General features: G+C 41.8%; 1 protein-coding gene across 1 annotated transcript in view; it reads right to left on the bottom strand.

The window, feature by feature from the left end:
• ABCC4 (ATP binding cassette subfamily C member 4 (PEL blood group)) overlaps nucleotides 1–16,479 on the bottom strand; it is a gene marked incomplete at its 5' end in the record, with an annotated part of 254,269 nt that overhangs the window by 135,293 nt on the left and 102,497 nt on the right. Inside the window, 6 exons of the mRNA XM_081082354.1 lie at nucleotides 7,852–7,998; nucleotides 9,783–9,877; nucleotides 10,301–10,338; nucleotides 10,750–10,890; nucleotides 12,100–12,309; nucleotides 15,887–15,983. Of these exons, the coding sequence (XP_080938480.1) occupies nucleotides 7,852–7,998; nucleotides 9,783–9,877; nucleotides 10,301–10,338; nucleotides 10,750–10,890; nucleotides 12,100–12,309; nucleotides 15,887–15,983 (728 nt within the window). The remainder of the gene's footprint in view (nucleotides 1–7,851; nucleotides 7,999–9,782; nucleotides 9,878–10,300; nucleotides 10,339–10,749; nucleotides 10,891–12,099; nucleotides 12,310–15,886; nucleotides 15,984–16,479) is intronic.

The following is a 16,479-nucleotide window of genomic DNA, read 5'->3' as shown; positions in this document are numbered from 1 at the left end:
GGAGGGAGTCCTCCTTTTACTTCTTAAGGGCATACAGTTTTTATCAGGTAAAACTACAAAGTACCAAATATTTAACCCACATAACTGCAGACATTCATCTTCAATGCACAACTAATCCCCAAAGAAATGTGTCAGGTGTTTGATGGTTTCGTTTCCTTGATTGGCAGACAACAGAACTTGAATAGTATAGTTCCATGAACCAATATATACGGTTTTCTCTTCATGCCATCACATAACAGAAACAACATAACCTATTAGAAATTCTACATTTGAAAATAAATTATAGGGGAGAGTTCAATTTAATATAAAAAACAAAGGATAAGATAAAGACTCTAATTCTATTTCAACACTGTAAAGTTCCATTGCTCTTTATGGGTGGGGCATGGAGAGGTGCAAGTACACTCCTGAAACCATCCCTTCTTCTATCCGGCCTGCAAATACTTACTAATCAGCTACAACGTGCCCAATCCGGGGCTCAGCGGCTTTCGTAGTAACACAATAGATACACTTAATAAAGAGCCCAAGGCTAAGAGGAGAGACAGGCATTCAACACATAATTACCTAAATTATAATTTAACTGTAATTTTGACAAGTACTATAAAGATGTGATTAAAAACACCACCAAAACTTTGTGAAGTGAAACGTCAGGCTCGATGTTATAAATATTTGGATTTTTCCCAATTTCCTCATGGCAAAACAAATAATAATGTTCAAAATAAAGTGGCCGGAGAAGAAATGATAAGATGAAGATGAAGATTTCAATTATAAAATGAAAATAAAAGTTTGCCCCATGGTCTCGTAAGAAAGCTTCAACATCAAATCTTACTCTCTCTGACAACCAAGATGAACCAACCGATGAGAAGAGTAAATCAAAATAGATTCATAAAACGAAGTAACAAATGCCAATAATCAACAGCTGTTTGCTGTGGAAGGGCACAAGCTTGAACTCTAAAGCCGGAAATGGGAGCTATCTGGGTGAAGAATTCAAAAATTAAACTCAACAAATGCTCTTTTGGTGAATTGAAAGTGATTTATTTCACCAGTTGTCTCATTTATGAGAGCTGCTTACAGGAAACACACCTCAAGGAGAAAATACAGGGGCGTGTGCAGAACAAGAACCAAGCTAAGGGATGTGCACCAGACAGGCACCCAAGGGTCATTCGCTGCCTGTGCATCTGTCTCAGATAACTACTTGTTGGTTTCTCTTCAGAATCTTCTAATACAAAATAGATATATAAATAGCTCTAGCCAGTTTTTCTCAGTGGTTAGAGCACTGGCTCGCAGACTGATTCCTGTCAAGGGCACATACCTCGGTTTCAGGCTTGCAGGCTGGGTCCCGGCGGGCGCACGTGCGGGAGGTAACCAATCACTGTGTCTCTCTCACATCGATGTTTCTCTCTCTGTCTCTCCCCCTCCCTTTCACGCTCTCTCAAAAGCAGTGGAAAAAATATCCTCGGTCGAGAATTAACAAAGTGTAAGTAAATAAATCAGGCACATTAACAACAAAAAAGCACACACATATTTCAGGGGAAGCACTTGACATTACAGCAAAACTGTACGGAATTTCAATCCAGCCAATCCGCATCGATTCCCACTTCGTGTCAGCAGACTATGCTTTATACATACTAGGTATATACTAGTAATATACTTCTCCATATTTATTCATGTGGGAACTGGCCCAAAAAGCTATTCTAACTTCTCTGGAAGTGGTTGTACAAAAGCAATGAACTATGCCACAAAAAGACTGATGCATTTTCTATCACAAAAAGCTAAAATGTTGAAGTAATAAGGGAAGGAGGGAGGGAGGGAGAGGCTTGTAAGTGACAGTTTTGAATCACTATAAATTAAATGATTTGTAAACCTTATAAATTACCCAATTTATAAAATACCATACATCACATATCCCATATAACACCAAATTATTGGGCATATTAATATCAGAAAATGGGATACACCAAGGAAGTCTTGAGTACCAAAGACTGCCCAGCTCTAAGCTCTAGGACATCAAACCATTAAAAACCTGGGAGCTTGGGGCATTAACATCAGAGCCACAAATAGTAGAGTAGTGTAGTGAGTGAACTTATGAGAGATGTATATGTTCCACTTAATATATTCATGATTTGAAAAAGAAAAAGAAAAAAAAAAACGCAAGTCAAATACCATCGTTACATTATCCAGAGATTACATGACTACAAAACAACCCTGAAGAAGACACAAGCTTCCCAAATCTTATCTTTGTAATATTTTACTGGACAATCACAAACACAGTGCTTTTTCTGCTACTAAGTCGTCAGTAGTTTCATGTATGATTACCATGGAGAGAAAAAAAAACATGAATAAGGAGTAATCAGAACATTCTAGTAGATTAAAAATACACACCAAAATGGTGCAATATTTACCAGCCGTGGTCAAGGGCATAATAATCACCTTTATAGCGATTACTGACAAAATAACAATATTAAGCAAATATATGTAATTATGTAACTATTTAAACTCGTAACAAAGGCTTTTATGATACCATTAGCAGTAAATGAGCAACTCCCATAAAATATGACTTAATATCACCCTGATAAGAGTTTAAGTACATATAACCATTGTTATGTGAAAAAACATTATTCTTAATATGTGACAGCCCGACAGGATTTAATTACCACACCTACTTCAAACTATTAGCTGTTTCATTCAAACCTGAAAAAATAATATTTATGTGGCTATTGAGAATCACTGTGATTGATGCAATCTTTTGTGTTACTCCCTTTACAGTCACTTGCATTTGTTATTATTAACAAGGAAAAATGAAAGGGGAAATGTGTGTTTTTGTTTTGCAACAAAGCTTTTCTGATGATGACTAACTTCTTCCTTTGAACACAAAAAGCCTGTTTAACTAATGTACTTATAAATATGTTCTTTACAATGTGCACCAAGCAAGAAAAGGAAGAAGAAAACAAAAAGCCAGGAGGACTTCAGCCAGAACTAAAAGCGACCTGGGCAAGATGAGTTACATGAAAGCTGTCAGGAGGGTTGTTATTCTTATTCTCAATTTCTTACAGCTTATCTGCTCTCAAGGAAGAAAAATCGTAGTTTCTTTTAACCATATCCACAAACAGATCTCACTTGAAAGGAAACATAGCGAGTGATTTGGCATGAATGGGCATATTACCAATTTCCAAGCATCACTACTGAATATTTATGTCGGTGACGAATGATGACACTGGTGAAATATTTTAACACGAAGCCTTGCCTTGTAAATCGTCTGAATGATGCTCTGTCAAAACAACACCTACCATAAATCAGAGATTTTAGGACCAGTATTTCTTGTTCTAACATGCTCCCTGCTCAGCAGAATCACTTGTGTGAACAGGCATAGATTAATGTGTGCTAAGCAAAGCCATCTCACCTCCTAACTTACAGAGCTATAATTTAACAGGTCTATTATCGTCAAGGTAATTTTGACAGTGCTGAAATATTATACTTGTTAAAAATATGCATTTAGCACTAACCCCAGTGGTCATTTGAACTGAACAGACAGATAGGTATCCTTACAATTACCTTTCTTCTCTACTGACGACTCTCCCTTTCTGGCAAGGCAGAGGGATGTTGAGGATTGATTTTATGAATAGCAAAGCAAGACAGGTTCTCTGACAGGACAAAAAGCGCACAGTGCCACTTCACTTTGCACTTCTCCGCAAGGTATTTATTTAGCCAGTTACAGTGGGTGCAAAGGAGTCCATTTCCAGGTAGAAAGATCAGGACAATGGCTCAAACCCTATTCCTCCAAACCCTCAACTCCTACACAACGCACATCCTAACCCAGGGATCTTAGATTGTGAAATCACCCACCGAGCCTCACTTTCCACTCAGGCAGGTTGATTAGGGAGCGTACAAGAAAACATCTCACTTAACTCTAATGCAAACATCCATTTCCCATGCACCTCAATGGGGCCAAGTACCTTCCACCAGAAGAGCAAAAATGGCAAAAGACAGTAGCACGTTTACTTTTCTCTCTATAGTGTTTTAGCCCTAACTTAACTTGATTGGTAAAGAGCAAAATAATATGAATTTGCACTTTTTTCTACACTGAATGCATAAGTTAGCAAACATGCGCACGCACACGCGCACACACCACTGTACATAATTCAGTCATGTGACATGAACATAGTGGCCACAGCCCAAAATGAGAGAATAAACAAACATCATCGACTGACACCAGGAGCTCAGTGTCTTAAAGCCAAATTAACACACTGAAAGCAAATAAACAAATATTTGTCTGGAATTCATTATAGTCAACCCTCTCGGCCAAGTGTTATGTCACCACAGTTGGGCATGAAAAAAACAAGACAACTATCCACTCATCTTGTCTCCAAAACAAAGGGAGAAATTCAAGAGACTTGATAAGAATAAAATGTCTCTGCTGGCTGATGGCGTGGAAGAAAAGTGAAGAAACTGGTTCATATGTCTCCCTGAACTCGTTTGACTCAGGTCATACAAATGACCATATTCTACCCTTTCCCAATTAAAATTCATCCAGTCAATATGTCAGCAGCTGCCTATCCCGGTTACTAGGAAAGAAGGTGTCAATTAAAAAAATCCAAGTAACCTGGTTTGAAATACTAGATATTCTGGGACAATGCTGGGAATAATGTTTTATAAACCCAGGAGTTTAATGTGTCAAATATAATAAATCACGACAATGCTTTTAAAATCTCATATCAACGCTACAAACTACAAAGACCCAAGCTATAAAAATGGAATTTCCAAGAAAGCTTTCAAAGAAAAACAACCAGGTTTTGCAGTAAGGTGCCCTGCGTACAGTATATCCCGGAGATAATGTAGATCATGCTGCCCTCTAGTGCCGGATGTAAAAAAATGAAATGAATTCTGCGTGTGCAAGGAAAACAGGACTTAAATTTAAAACAGAAATTATCTTGTAACTTCTGAAGGACTTACTGCTGACCTGGGATTGCGTTACCCTTATGTTAAGAGCTCATAGAACTGAAAGGAGCTACGATGACAGAGGACAAAGGTCGACTGGGAAGAGGCAAAGTGGCAAACAGCACGGGACACATCATGTGACACTAGACAACTCGAGTTGCAATCAAAATGAGTAGAAAACATTATGGCAGTTGAAAATGTGCGGCTCCTAAATAGACACACACAATACCATTACCAAAATACATCTCAGGGGGAGAGAATAAAAAACAGAGATGGCTGAGAGCAAGGAAGGTAAAAAGAAGAAAACTGGTTTTTGCCATTGTAAGGCCTCATACTAGTTGATTCAAATTTTACCCAAATAGCTAATATATAAGGTTATGAAATATCAGTAGACAAGAAAGTATCATGTTATATACACAACTAAACAAGGAAACTTCGTGCAACCTTATGGATTTAAAGAGGAGAGTAACATGGTCATGCAGCTTGGAGCAATGGAACCTTCTTACAAATCAGCTCTGGAATGGTAACCTTCAGAGAAACTTGGCTATTGAGAAGAAAGCTGCACTTCCAGGTCTCCTTAAGTCAGAGTAGGTGAACTTGGATTCTAGTAGGGCAGCAGGTGGCTGGTTCAGGACCCTTCCCTGGAGGCCTGGTTCTCTGCATACTTGCAAAGTGTCCCCCTCTGATGAACAAAACAAAATGCAGGGGATGTGGGAGGAAATACTAGAAGGGAGACAACACATCTGGGATGGAAGTACCCATGAATGAGTGTGAACAACAGCGCACCAAATTAAAAATTTCTTTAATTAAAAGCACCTTTTAGTCTACCACTAAAAGAGCAAATAACTCATGAGCCCTCAACATGTTGGGCAAGCAAGGCCTATCTCTGGCGTTCTTATGGGGCAGTGGGGCAGTGGGGCAGTGTGCCGACCACGGTTATGGGGGCTTCTATTTTCTTGACGGAATCAGTCCTGCAATAGATACAGTAGGGGGAGGCAGGATAAGTGCTCCGGTGCCGCTCTGAGATTAGCAACCTCGTAGATTGAGACTTGGTCCCAAATCTGTGAATAATAACTAAACCCACAGGGCTTGCACATGGAAGAGTCCGGTTAATGGCGGTCACAAGCATTCAGAGGCAGCGATGACAGAAATGCAGTCCCATTTGGTGCTCCAAACTTAATGACTGCAGCTTTCACATGAACCGCCAGAGTGGTGCGACTTTACAGCTGTAAGACTACCTAAGTCTTCCGATCACTTGCTAACCACAGCTATACAACGCTGTCCATTGTGTGTGCCTCTGCAGTTTACAATTCCCGGTGCTTCGCACAGTGCCTGGACTAAACATGTGTTGACTAAATATCTACACAAGGCGCTTTCCGGAAGAGTCTTATTTCATCCTCACAACAGTCCTGTGAAACAGAGAGGGCGGCGGCAGTCATTTATTTCCACTTCACAGGCGAGGAAGTGCCAAGGCGTCATTGCCGAGGCTCACCAGGCACCGGCCATAGTCTGAGCACTGTGATTCTATCAACCTATTTAATCTGCACAATATCTGAGCAAGGAAGGTGTGAACAGCATCCTCACTTTACAGAGGAGAAAACCAGGCACAGAGAAATTAAGTAACTAGGACATAAATATCAATGCAACTATAACTGGTTATTACTTAGGAATTCACACCAGGCAGCAGGCTCTGGAGGCCACACTTTTAACCACAACTTCCTGCTTTGAGATTCGCCTACCCAATAATATCTCCGTGCTCTGGCCCAGGTAACATGGCAAGTTAATAGCCAGACCAGCCCTGACCGGTTTGGCTCAATGGATAGAGCGTCAGCCTGCAGACTGAGGGATCCCGGGTTCGATTCCGGTCAAGGGTATGTACCTTGGTTGCAGGCACATCCCCAGTGGGGAGTGTGCAGGAGGCAGCTGATCGATGTTTCTCTCTCATCGATGTTTCTGACTCTCTATCCTTCTCCCTTCCTCTCTGTAAAAAATCAATAAAATATATATTTTTTTAAAAAATAGCCAGACCAAGGCTACCCACCCTGTGCTCCCTCCAACCTGCCTCCCTGCCTCCACAGGTTCTGTCAATCACTACCTGCAAAAGCAAAGCCGCCCTGGGCTTCCCCACAAGTCTAACCAATTGGGCAGAGTGGGGATGTGTGCTGATGAATATCCTCTTCATAGGAACCCACGTCAAGAGGCTACCCTCAGAAACAAGACAAGTCAGGGCCTCTGAGTGGAGGCATCCACCGCTTAGAAACCACCAGGTACACGCATACCAACAAAATTACTCCCGGCAACCCACCCGTCAGGTAGGACCAAGCCTCAAATAGGTAACCAGAAGTCTAGTTTAAAACTACAGTTCATAGCTTTTACTGAAGAGGATAGGATGTTTGCATTTCACCCAGCTTGCATTTTAATTAACTTTTCATAACCATTTTAGGTAAACCTCACAGAGCTGGTGCAAGAGCTCTGGTTTAGACCTGGATGGGCAATGAAAGAAACACACAGCCTGTCTCATGCGGAGAGATTCCCTGTGAGAAGGGCCTTCCTAAAGGGTGGCCCAGCTTCACACTATGTACTCCAGCCAATGTTTAGGCAGCTGGTCAACCACATTTAAATACATCTGCATTGAATGTGTGGTGTTTCATATGCCACGCAGCAAATGGCTTCCTTAGTCATTCTGCAGAGTGAACATTCATTTATCTTTCCACACACACAAACTGGAATAAAAGCTTGTATGCCCCTCTATTCCGATTTTCTCTGGGAGGAAATCAGTGAAGCTCTTTATAGAAAGTGAATCAACACACAGAGTGATTTGATTCCACGCTTTGTCTCCACTTTCAAACACTGAAACACAATCAGACATTAAATGTGTTAATAAGACATATTTACCAATAAACTTGGTATCTGACTTACCTATTGGATTTCTATCAAAGAACAGTACCGGAGCTTTCAAAATGGACTCAAACATTTTGTTGTGTAAAGCCTGGGAAGAGTTAACTAGGACGTAGAATACCCACAGAGATCGTGCTATGCCAAAAATGACGGTAGCCACAGTTAAACCTGAAACGAAGAAACATCCCTCAGCACAGGGTCTCTGCACTCCCTTCAACAATGCTAAAGGGTGGCAGGCAGCTTATAAAGAGATCACGTATTCTATTCCATAAAGGATCTGGGCTCTATTAAGAGTTTAATGCATTTGCAAGACACATTTATAAAGAATATAAAATAATTTACTTTTCTCTCAAATAGAAACTACACGGGGGGAAAATCAGGTGTAAACTACAGTTTCATTCTAGTCTTTCCTAATTCAATTACATGGTCTATTAAAAACTCAGAAGAAAAACAATTATAAAAAGTAGTTGATCTTCCCTTCTCCATATTCCAAATCTTACTACTTACAACATGTCCCATACTCTAAAATTGTGGTATGTTTTGATAACAGCATATGATATTAACAGGAAAGAGGAGAAATAATTGACCATTTCCTTGTAAAAAATGCCCAAGTGCCTTTAAAGAATATAAAAATACCATCTTAAGTTGCAATTAGAAAACCTCTTAAATAACTGAATTGCAAGAAAATACAAATCATATTTTAACATAATTAACCTGAATGAGGAACTAATCTCACTAAGTGTTTTATATAAATAAAGCATTTTATATGAACATAATCATTTAAATTATATATTTTATTAATGACATAAATACCTACTATGCACATTAAAATAGCTCTCCTAACATCTCGGGAACTCACAATGCTAAATAAAGTGAGGATAACTTTTGCAATAAATATGCCACTAAGTACTTTTTCCCCCTCAGATAACACATCATCTGTTCAAACTCTGAAGGCTGGTCAGATTTCTCAATTCCATCAACAGGCATTTTCCGTAGCCCATCATCCTACATGAATATATGACAGAACCATTTCCCTCTTCCTTTAGGTCATCCATTGTCCACCAATATGGAAGGTAAACAGCAAATGGATTTAGATTTCTTAGCGAGTGATCAATGAAATAAATACCACCTTTCAATGAGTGGGTTCTTACAAACATGACTCACTCTAGCTTTGAGGAAAGCATGCATGCGTGATACCTGTGGGGATACTTAAAATTTTAGATGAGGAGTTCCTTTAAAAAGTATGGAATGCTACATATATTCTAAGCACTCTTGTGAAAATGGAGCACGGTGGTAATGCTGGCCTGTCAAGCCAGATGTTAAATTACTCCCACAGTTGGGAAGGCGATAACATTGTGATCTCGAGGTAAGAAAGAGAAGGCAGCGTAATTCCCAGACACTGGGTTTCTCCCTGCTTAGCCTCCCTCTTAAGTAATTAGTGAAGCCCATGAGATGAGCAGCACGGTGAGGGAAGCTTTGCATACCTGCAAGGGAATAATGCTTTTATCTGGGGGGCCTTGCTGCCAGAGGATTGCATCCAAGTTCAACAAAAGCCAGGGTTTATTCAAACAGTATTGGAACAATCCGAACCAGAGGGTGGGGATCCGTTTCTAATCCCCTTGCCCATCCATATAATAATATAAGATTTAGCTAAAGCAACCTATTAGAATAGACAATAGCCACATATTTCCAGTGGCTGATTTTCTGAATGCTCAATCCCGGTTTAACTTCCAAAATCCAGTACAGAGCAAATTAAGAGTCTTCACTGAACCTCTTTCTTCTAGTAGATTTTTAAAAAAATAATTATTCTAATTAATTCACAGAGTAAATGCGACTCAGACCCTTAATCTGTTAAGACATTACTGAATTACTCCCGGAAGCCTAGTTCCTCACACAGGCGCATTGTAAGCACCTCAGACTCTCATATAATAGACCAAGTGATGACACTTTACCTGAATAAATCCCTAAGTACCAGTTAAGAGACAACTCCTCAGTTACATTTCCTTGTCCATTTACAGTGACATTCCCAGCGCTCTGTTGATTTGCCCTATGGAACAAGGCAGGAAAAATATTAAACCATAGATGGAATTTAGGTAAATACCAAAACAAACAAAATCAAAAACAAAAAAAAACCCACTTATCCTCAACTTGGGAGACATGTTCTATGCTGGAAGATGACTCCCAGCTCACAGGGTCCTGTGGGTGCCTGTCTACCTTATAAAAATTCAATTTGAATCATGACTTTGAGGTCTCAGAATTGACTGTGAAGACCCTGCTGAGGATCCGACATAGGAGAGACCGGGGGAGGGTCATGGTCCACCAGCAAGAACTTCCTTTTTCTTCAGGGAAACTAAGTGAGGTCTCGAGGAGGAGGAGGGGGAGCAAACCCCACCACCCCCGCTGCTTCTGCAGGGAAGGGAGGCTTCACCTCGATTTTATAGCACCTCCGACCAGACCAGAAACAACTCACCAGTATGACAGCCACCAGTCCTGAAGAACATAGGAAAGCTAGGGCAGGGAAACAAACAAACACAACGGTCAAACACTAGCATGACTTTCCAGCTCAAAAACCGTCACTCACTAAAATGAGGAAGGGAAAGGCCCCAGAAAACGGTCCTTCAAGCTCAGGTCACGGCTGTGCCAAACCCCACATCCCGGAGAGCAACAGGTCAAGTAAGTGCACAGTACATTTTTAAATCTTTAAAAGGCATCCCGTTTTCCCCCCTAGAAGTTCCTTGTAATGGACATGCGACACCAGTAGGCATCACTTTTTCCGATCCCCACCAATAGTACGTTTCAATGCAAATGCAAGTGAACTGAAAAATACAGGAATGTAGTATGGACAGATACAGTAAAAATATAAATGTTACTGTAGATATCAAGCTGAGGGCACACAAAAAAACAAATGTCCCTAAGTACCTGAGCCACAATGTTGACTAGAATGAGGAGAATGATGGTGAACCAGTGAGCACCGGCTATGAAGTAATTCTTGTAGGCCTTAAGACCAATTTTTCCTTCAGAACGGCTCTCCTCGGTTACTGCAACCTGTACATTCTCAACCTGGGAAGGAAAAAGGCAGTGAGAGACAAAACTTTAAGTGATGCCCAAATTTCAAAAGTTCACTCCATTGGCAAAGCCATGGGAAAACACGCACATCACATGTACTGGTAGAAGTGTAAAATGGTACATCTCCTACAGAGAAATGTTGTATCTCCTACAGAGAGGGCAAATGTGTATATGGTGTGGAAAGATCTAGCCACACCATATACACATTTGCCCTTGGACCCAGCCATCCCACTTCCTGGAATCTTTAGAAATAAGAAAGTATCATTTGCATGAGGTTATCATTGTTGTGTATCTTTACTTAATGCCATGATTTCCAGCACATGCACAACATACTGGATTCACATATAAATGCAGAAGCAAGTTCCAAAACAATATACAAAACTAGAGGCCTGGTGCATGGATTTTTGTACTGGTGGGGTCCCTCTGCCTGGCCTACAGGGACTGAACTGAAACCACGTCTCTGACAGCCCCCGAGGGGTCCCAGATTGCAAGAGGGTGGTTCTCGGGTGACACACCCCAGAATTGGGCTCCCTCCGCTCTGGTTCCAGGTGCATCACCTGAGAACTGCAGCTGCCAAGTCACTGCAGCTCAGCAGCTCCTGCATTGAGAGTCTGCTCCCTGGTGGTCAGTGCATGTCATAGCCTGACATGCTGGTCGGACGGTCAGATGGCTGGCCAGTCACTTAGGTTTTTATATATATATATAGATGATAGGGAACCAATGTATCACTATTAGTGTCACTCAGTAATGGAAACATGAAACACAGGAGGAGTTCAAAATATTGGCTAAATACAGTAAACTGAGTCAGAACATCGAAATGGAGTGATCAGAGTTTGAATAACAAGGGAGACTGTATGATCTGAATCAATTTGTTGTAAAGAGTGATTCCTGAGTTTCAAATGTGAGAGACTAATTCGAATACTGAATCATCCAAGCCCTGGATTTGGATGGTAGGGTTCACATATCGAAGAATACAGTGCATATTTTTAAGGAAGATCTAGTGCATTTCTGCAATTCTGTCTGGAGGACTTAGATTACACATTCACATGATCTCACTCACATGTGGAATCTAATAAGCAAAATAAACTGATGACCACAATAGATCCAGAGACACAGAAGCATGGAACAGACTGTCAAATCTCAGGTCCATGAAGCCACTAAGAGCAGACAGAGCCAGGGCACGTTGCATGATGAGATACTCACAGCTTGGCTCTCTGGGGCACCATCTTTCAATGAGGGTCTAGATGACTGTTGAGACCAAATTGAAGATTCTGAGAAGGTCCGATGCCTCAGTGTGGGACTTCCTGAAATGGAAGCTTGTTCAGCCTCCTCATTTTCCTTCTTTAAAAGGGAACCAAAATCTACCCCGGATTTCAGGAACTCAGTGTAAGTCCCCTTTTGCACCATTTTACCCTAAAATAAAAATAAAGAATTTGAGATAAATCTATTTGCGCATTTGATAATAATAATCCATTGTAATAACTACCCAAGAAATGTTCATTCGTCTTAAATTATGATTTTTGTAAGAAAATTGTCGTTCAGTCTGGAATTCTGGTTAACAAACCTAGTTTAATTCAACGCGGAATTGAGCATTCTCTGCTAAACCCTGTGTTAGGTGCTAGGCAATATGAAGAAAATGGGGAATTGTGTGTTAAAAGTGGATATTACTGACATAACTACCATGGCCATTTAAGGAAGCCAAAAGTATAGATGTTGGTGGGGACATCAGAAATCTTTTTAGACAACATGGAAATTGAGATAAGTCTCATCTAACAAGCAGACTTGAAAAGAACACAGACAATTAGGGAGGATTTTCCAGGAAAAAAACAACTTAAAATTGATGCACAAGCGCTCCTACATAGGTAAAAGTCACTCATCAAATCACTGCAGACCACAGTCACAAGGCCTGCCATGCGCTCCGATGGCTCGAGACCTGTGGGAACTAGCCTTGGACACAACCCATGAGCTGCATCTTCATGGTCTTTACTCTAAAATTGCCCCCCGAAACTCAGGAAGTGCAATATCCCATGTGTTAAAATAATTAAACACACAGTCCATTAGACTGGGATGGCCCTAATGCCTCCGTAGCCTACGCAAGGAACCCAAAACCTGCCCCAGGATCGATGCACTCAAATCCGAGAAAACAAAACTGAGGAACAAGCACAAGTAGCCAACTAGGCTTTCCCCAGTCAGTCAACCGCTCAAGTTACAGCCAATCAAACAATATTTTTGAACACTTGTGACACTTCATTATATAGTTCCCTGTCCTTACAAAGTTATATAAAAAATATGCAGATGTTGCGGACTGAAAGGTCCCAGGTTCTATTCCGGTCAAGGGCATGTACCTTGGTTGCAGGAACATCCCCAGTAGGAGGTGTGCAGGAGGAAGCTGATGGATATTTCTCTCTCATCGATGTTTCTAACTCTCTCTCTCTCTCTCCCTTCCTCTCTGTAAAAAATCAATAAAATATATTTTTTAAAAATATGCAGATGTTTTCACTATTTTCTCACCCTGTGGAATAAGACTTAGCTGACTTACTCAGCAGTAAAGAAATACTGGGCAAAATCCCTGGATGCAAAACAAATCAAAGGTCAGCCCTGGTTAAGGCAGATCAGAAGGAAAAAGGCCCAGCCCTCCTGGTGTCCCCCTCATTCCATCCCCCCAAGGTGGGCCACCAAGAAAAACCCAGTGAAGCCTTGGGAAACCATCTGATACTGCAGAATTAGGAAATTATGCATGATATAGTACTGTGTCCTGTTCCACTTGCGAGGCAACATGCATACACCTCACTTAATGAAATTACCACTTTTTACTTAGTACCTGTGAGATGCACAGGGAAACAGCTGGTGGTATAGACACAGCAATTTTACTCAGCAGCCAAGCACTAACAACTCCAAGAGGGGATGGTGAGGGGTGGGGGGGGCAGGCAACCCCTCTGCTGTGAGAGAGGGGCCAAGTGAACAGTAAGGATGAACCCAACTCATCCAGGGTGATCACCAGTGGACAAATGTTTAGATAGTACTAATGTTGGGGGTGATGTCCTCAAAGGAAGCAATAAGGGTACCCCCAAAACACCTGAGGACTAGCTTAAGAGGCTATTCTCCTGCCCTGATTCTGTACTCGCAATACTGCCAACACTGGGGTTATGTACCATAGTAGTTTCACCCCCTCTGCCCATGAACTTAATGGTTCTCAACTTGGAGAAATCTGAGCTCCTTATCCCTGGAGGAGTGGCAAAGAGTCAACACAGGGAACTGCCTTTTTATATTGGTCCTTAGGAAAGAAATGCCAAGGCCTGTTCGAACAGAACAGACGAGGGTTAACAATGGAGGTGCTGAGGCACGAATACTAGCAAGCCAAGGAGTGATGTGCTGACCACTAAGACCTAAAAATTCTCACCAACCTCCACCCCACCAAGCACGCTAGCTGTTTGGGGACCACCATTCATCCCCCAACAGATACGTTCAAGTCCTAAACATGATACCTGTACATGTGACCTCATTTGGAAATAGGGTCTTTGTAGATGTAATCAAGTGAACGTGAGGTTGTATTGGAGTAGGGTGGGCCCTAAATGACTGATGTCCTTATAAAGAGAAAGAGAAGAGACTCAGACAGACACAGGGACAACACCACGTGACAATGGAGGCAGAGACTGAAGTGCTGCGTCTGCAAGCCAGGGACCGCCAAGGATGGCCAGCAAAGCACCAGAAGCTGGGAGAGGCAGGAAGGACACCCCGCACCCACCCCACGCCACCTCAAGCCTTCAGTGACACTGTGGCCCTGCCAGCACCTTGACTGTGAACTGTAGCCTCCAGGACAGTGAGATTAAATTTGTTTTAAGCTACCCAGCTTGTGATATTTCGTTGTGGTGGCTCTAGAAACTAATACAACACTAGACTAAGGGCATCCTTCCATCTTCTGAACTTTACTGAGACTTCTCATCGTTTCTGCTGGCGCCTCTCCAGTGAACATCAGAAGGATCTTTTACAGTCACGCCTCAGACCACACACTCCTCTGCTCTGGACTCACTCAGCCCACCTCCCTGCTCACTTGGCCTCAGCCACACCGGCCTTCCTGCTTGTTCCTCCTAGATCAGTTCCTTCCTCAGCAGCCTGCCACTGGACCCCTTGCCCAGATGCCTGTCCCTAGTGACTACCTGGTTAGCACCTTCATGACACTCGGTCCCTTGAGACACCCCTTCCTTGGGGAGGCAGTCATGACATACCCACCCACTATCACTTTCGTCACATTTATCTATCCCCAGAAGGTTGGAAGTCCCATGATGGCAGGGACTTACTTGTCTGACAGCTGCATGGGTTCCCACATGTGTCAGGCATGCAGAAAATCCTGTGCAGTGAGACTAGCAACCAACTACACCAGGAGCATGGGTGTCTCAAACCAGGGGGGGCTCGGCTACCCAACCACACTTCTGTCATTAATAGAAGACACTCTTTAGGGAATCTGCATAGAACAATCAAATGGATACAAACATGTCTTCATATCTCTGATTTCCAAAGAACATACTTCAACTTAAATCGTGGAAGAGGAAAACAAAACGTTCTAAATGAAATAGCATCATAACCCTAAAACAGTTATAATTTTTTTTTTCTATTGATTTCAGAGAGGAAGTGAGAGGGAGAGATAGAGCTCACAAACCTGGGCATAGTGCCCTGAGCAGGAATTGAACCAGGGACCCTGGTCGAAGCTCAACCTCTGAACCACACCAGCCGGGCTAAACAGTTACAATTCAGTAAGAGAGGCAGCAATTTTTAGACTTTGGGGAATATGGCTTAGGATGTAATAGTGACATTTCTGCGTGTCTTGGGATTCATCCTCAAAGGCTGGACAGAAGCTCTGAGAAGAAAGGGATGGAAAAGTGAGGAGGAAGAGCGAGTTTACCAGAACCATAAGGACAGTGACCTACTGGGAGGCCCTGCCTTCAACACGCCTGAGAGCTAGCAAGCTCTCAGGCTTCTAGAAATTACTTACATCTTTCAATATCAGAATCTGACTTGCAGCTTTTAGGTACTGCAACTGGTGAGTCACTAAGATTGTGATCTTCTCATGCAAGGTTTGACAAATACACCTACAAATGCAAGAGGTACAGTATGCAAAAACACATTAATGGGTACTCCAAATTGAAAAGCATACATTCTGAAAACATAAGGGGACAAAGACAACACAGTAGTCAAAGATCTGCGGTTTAAATACAAATACAAATCAATGAAACCAACTGGGTCCTCAAATTCACCAGCAGCAAACTTGAGTCTAGCGCCACAAAGAAATTCTAAAAAGCAGTCCAGTGCAGGAGGTAGCTAATGCTAAATGTTGTTGTTATTTTTTTCCCACCTAAAACTCAGATTAACAATTTATGTATTTCATGCTGAAAAACAATTGAGCAATACCAGGAGTCCAAAACCTGAACTGAAATACTCATTATTTTCTCCCTGTGTAGGGCTAGGAGAAGGAGGGAGCTGTGTCATATAAGAACGTGAACATTTCTCTTAGATGGCTTCCTGGGTGAGTGTTTATGATTTATGGTGTACATATTAAGCAAATGAAAGAAGTCTTAGATTCTCGGT

This window comes from Myotis nattereri, assembly GCF_964212035.1.
Source record: "Myotis nattereri genome assembly, chromosome: 2".
NCBI lineage: Eukaryota > Metazoa > Chordata > Mammalia > Chiroptera > Vespertilionidae > Myotis > Myotis nattereri.
The sequence above is the reverse complement of the archived record's forward strand: the minus strand, read 5'-3'. Positions and strand labels throughout refer to the sequence as shown.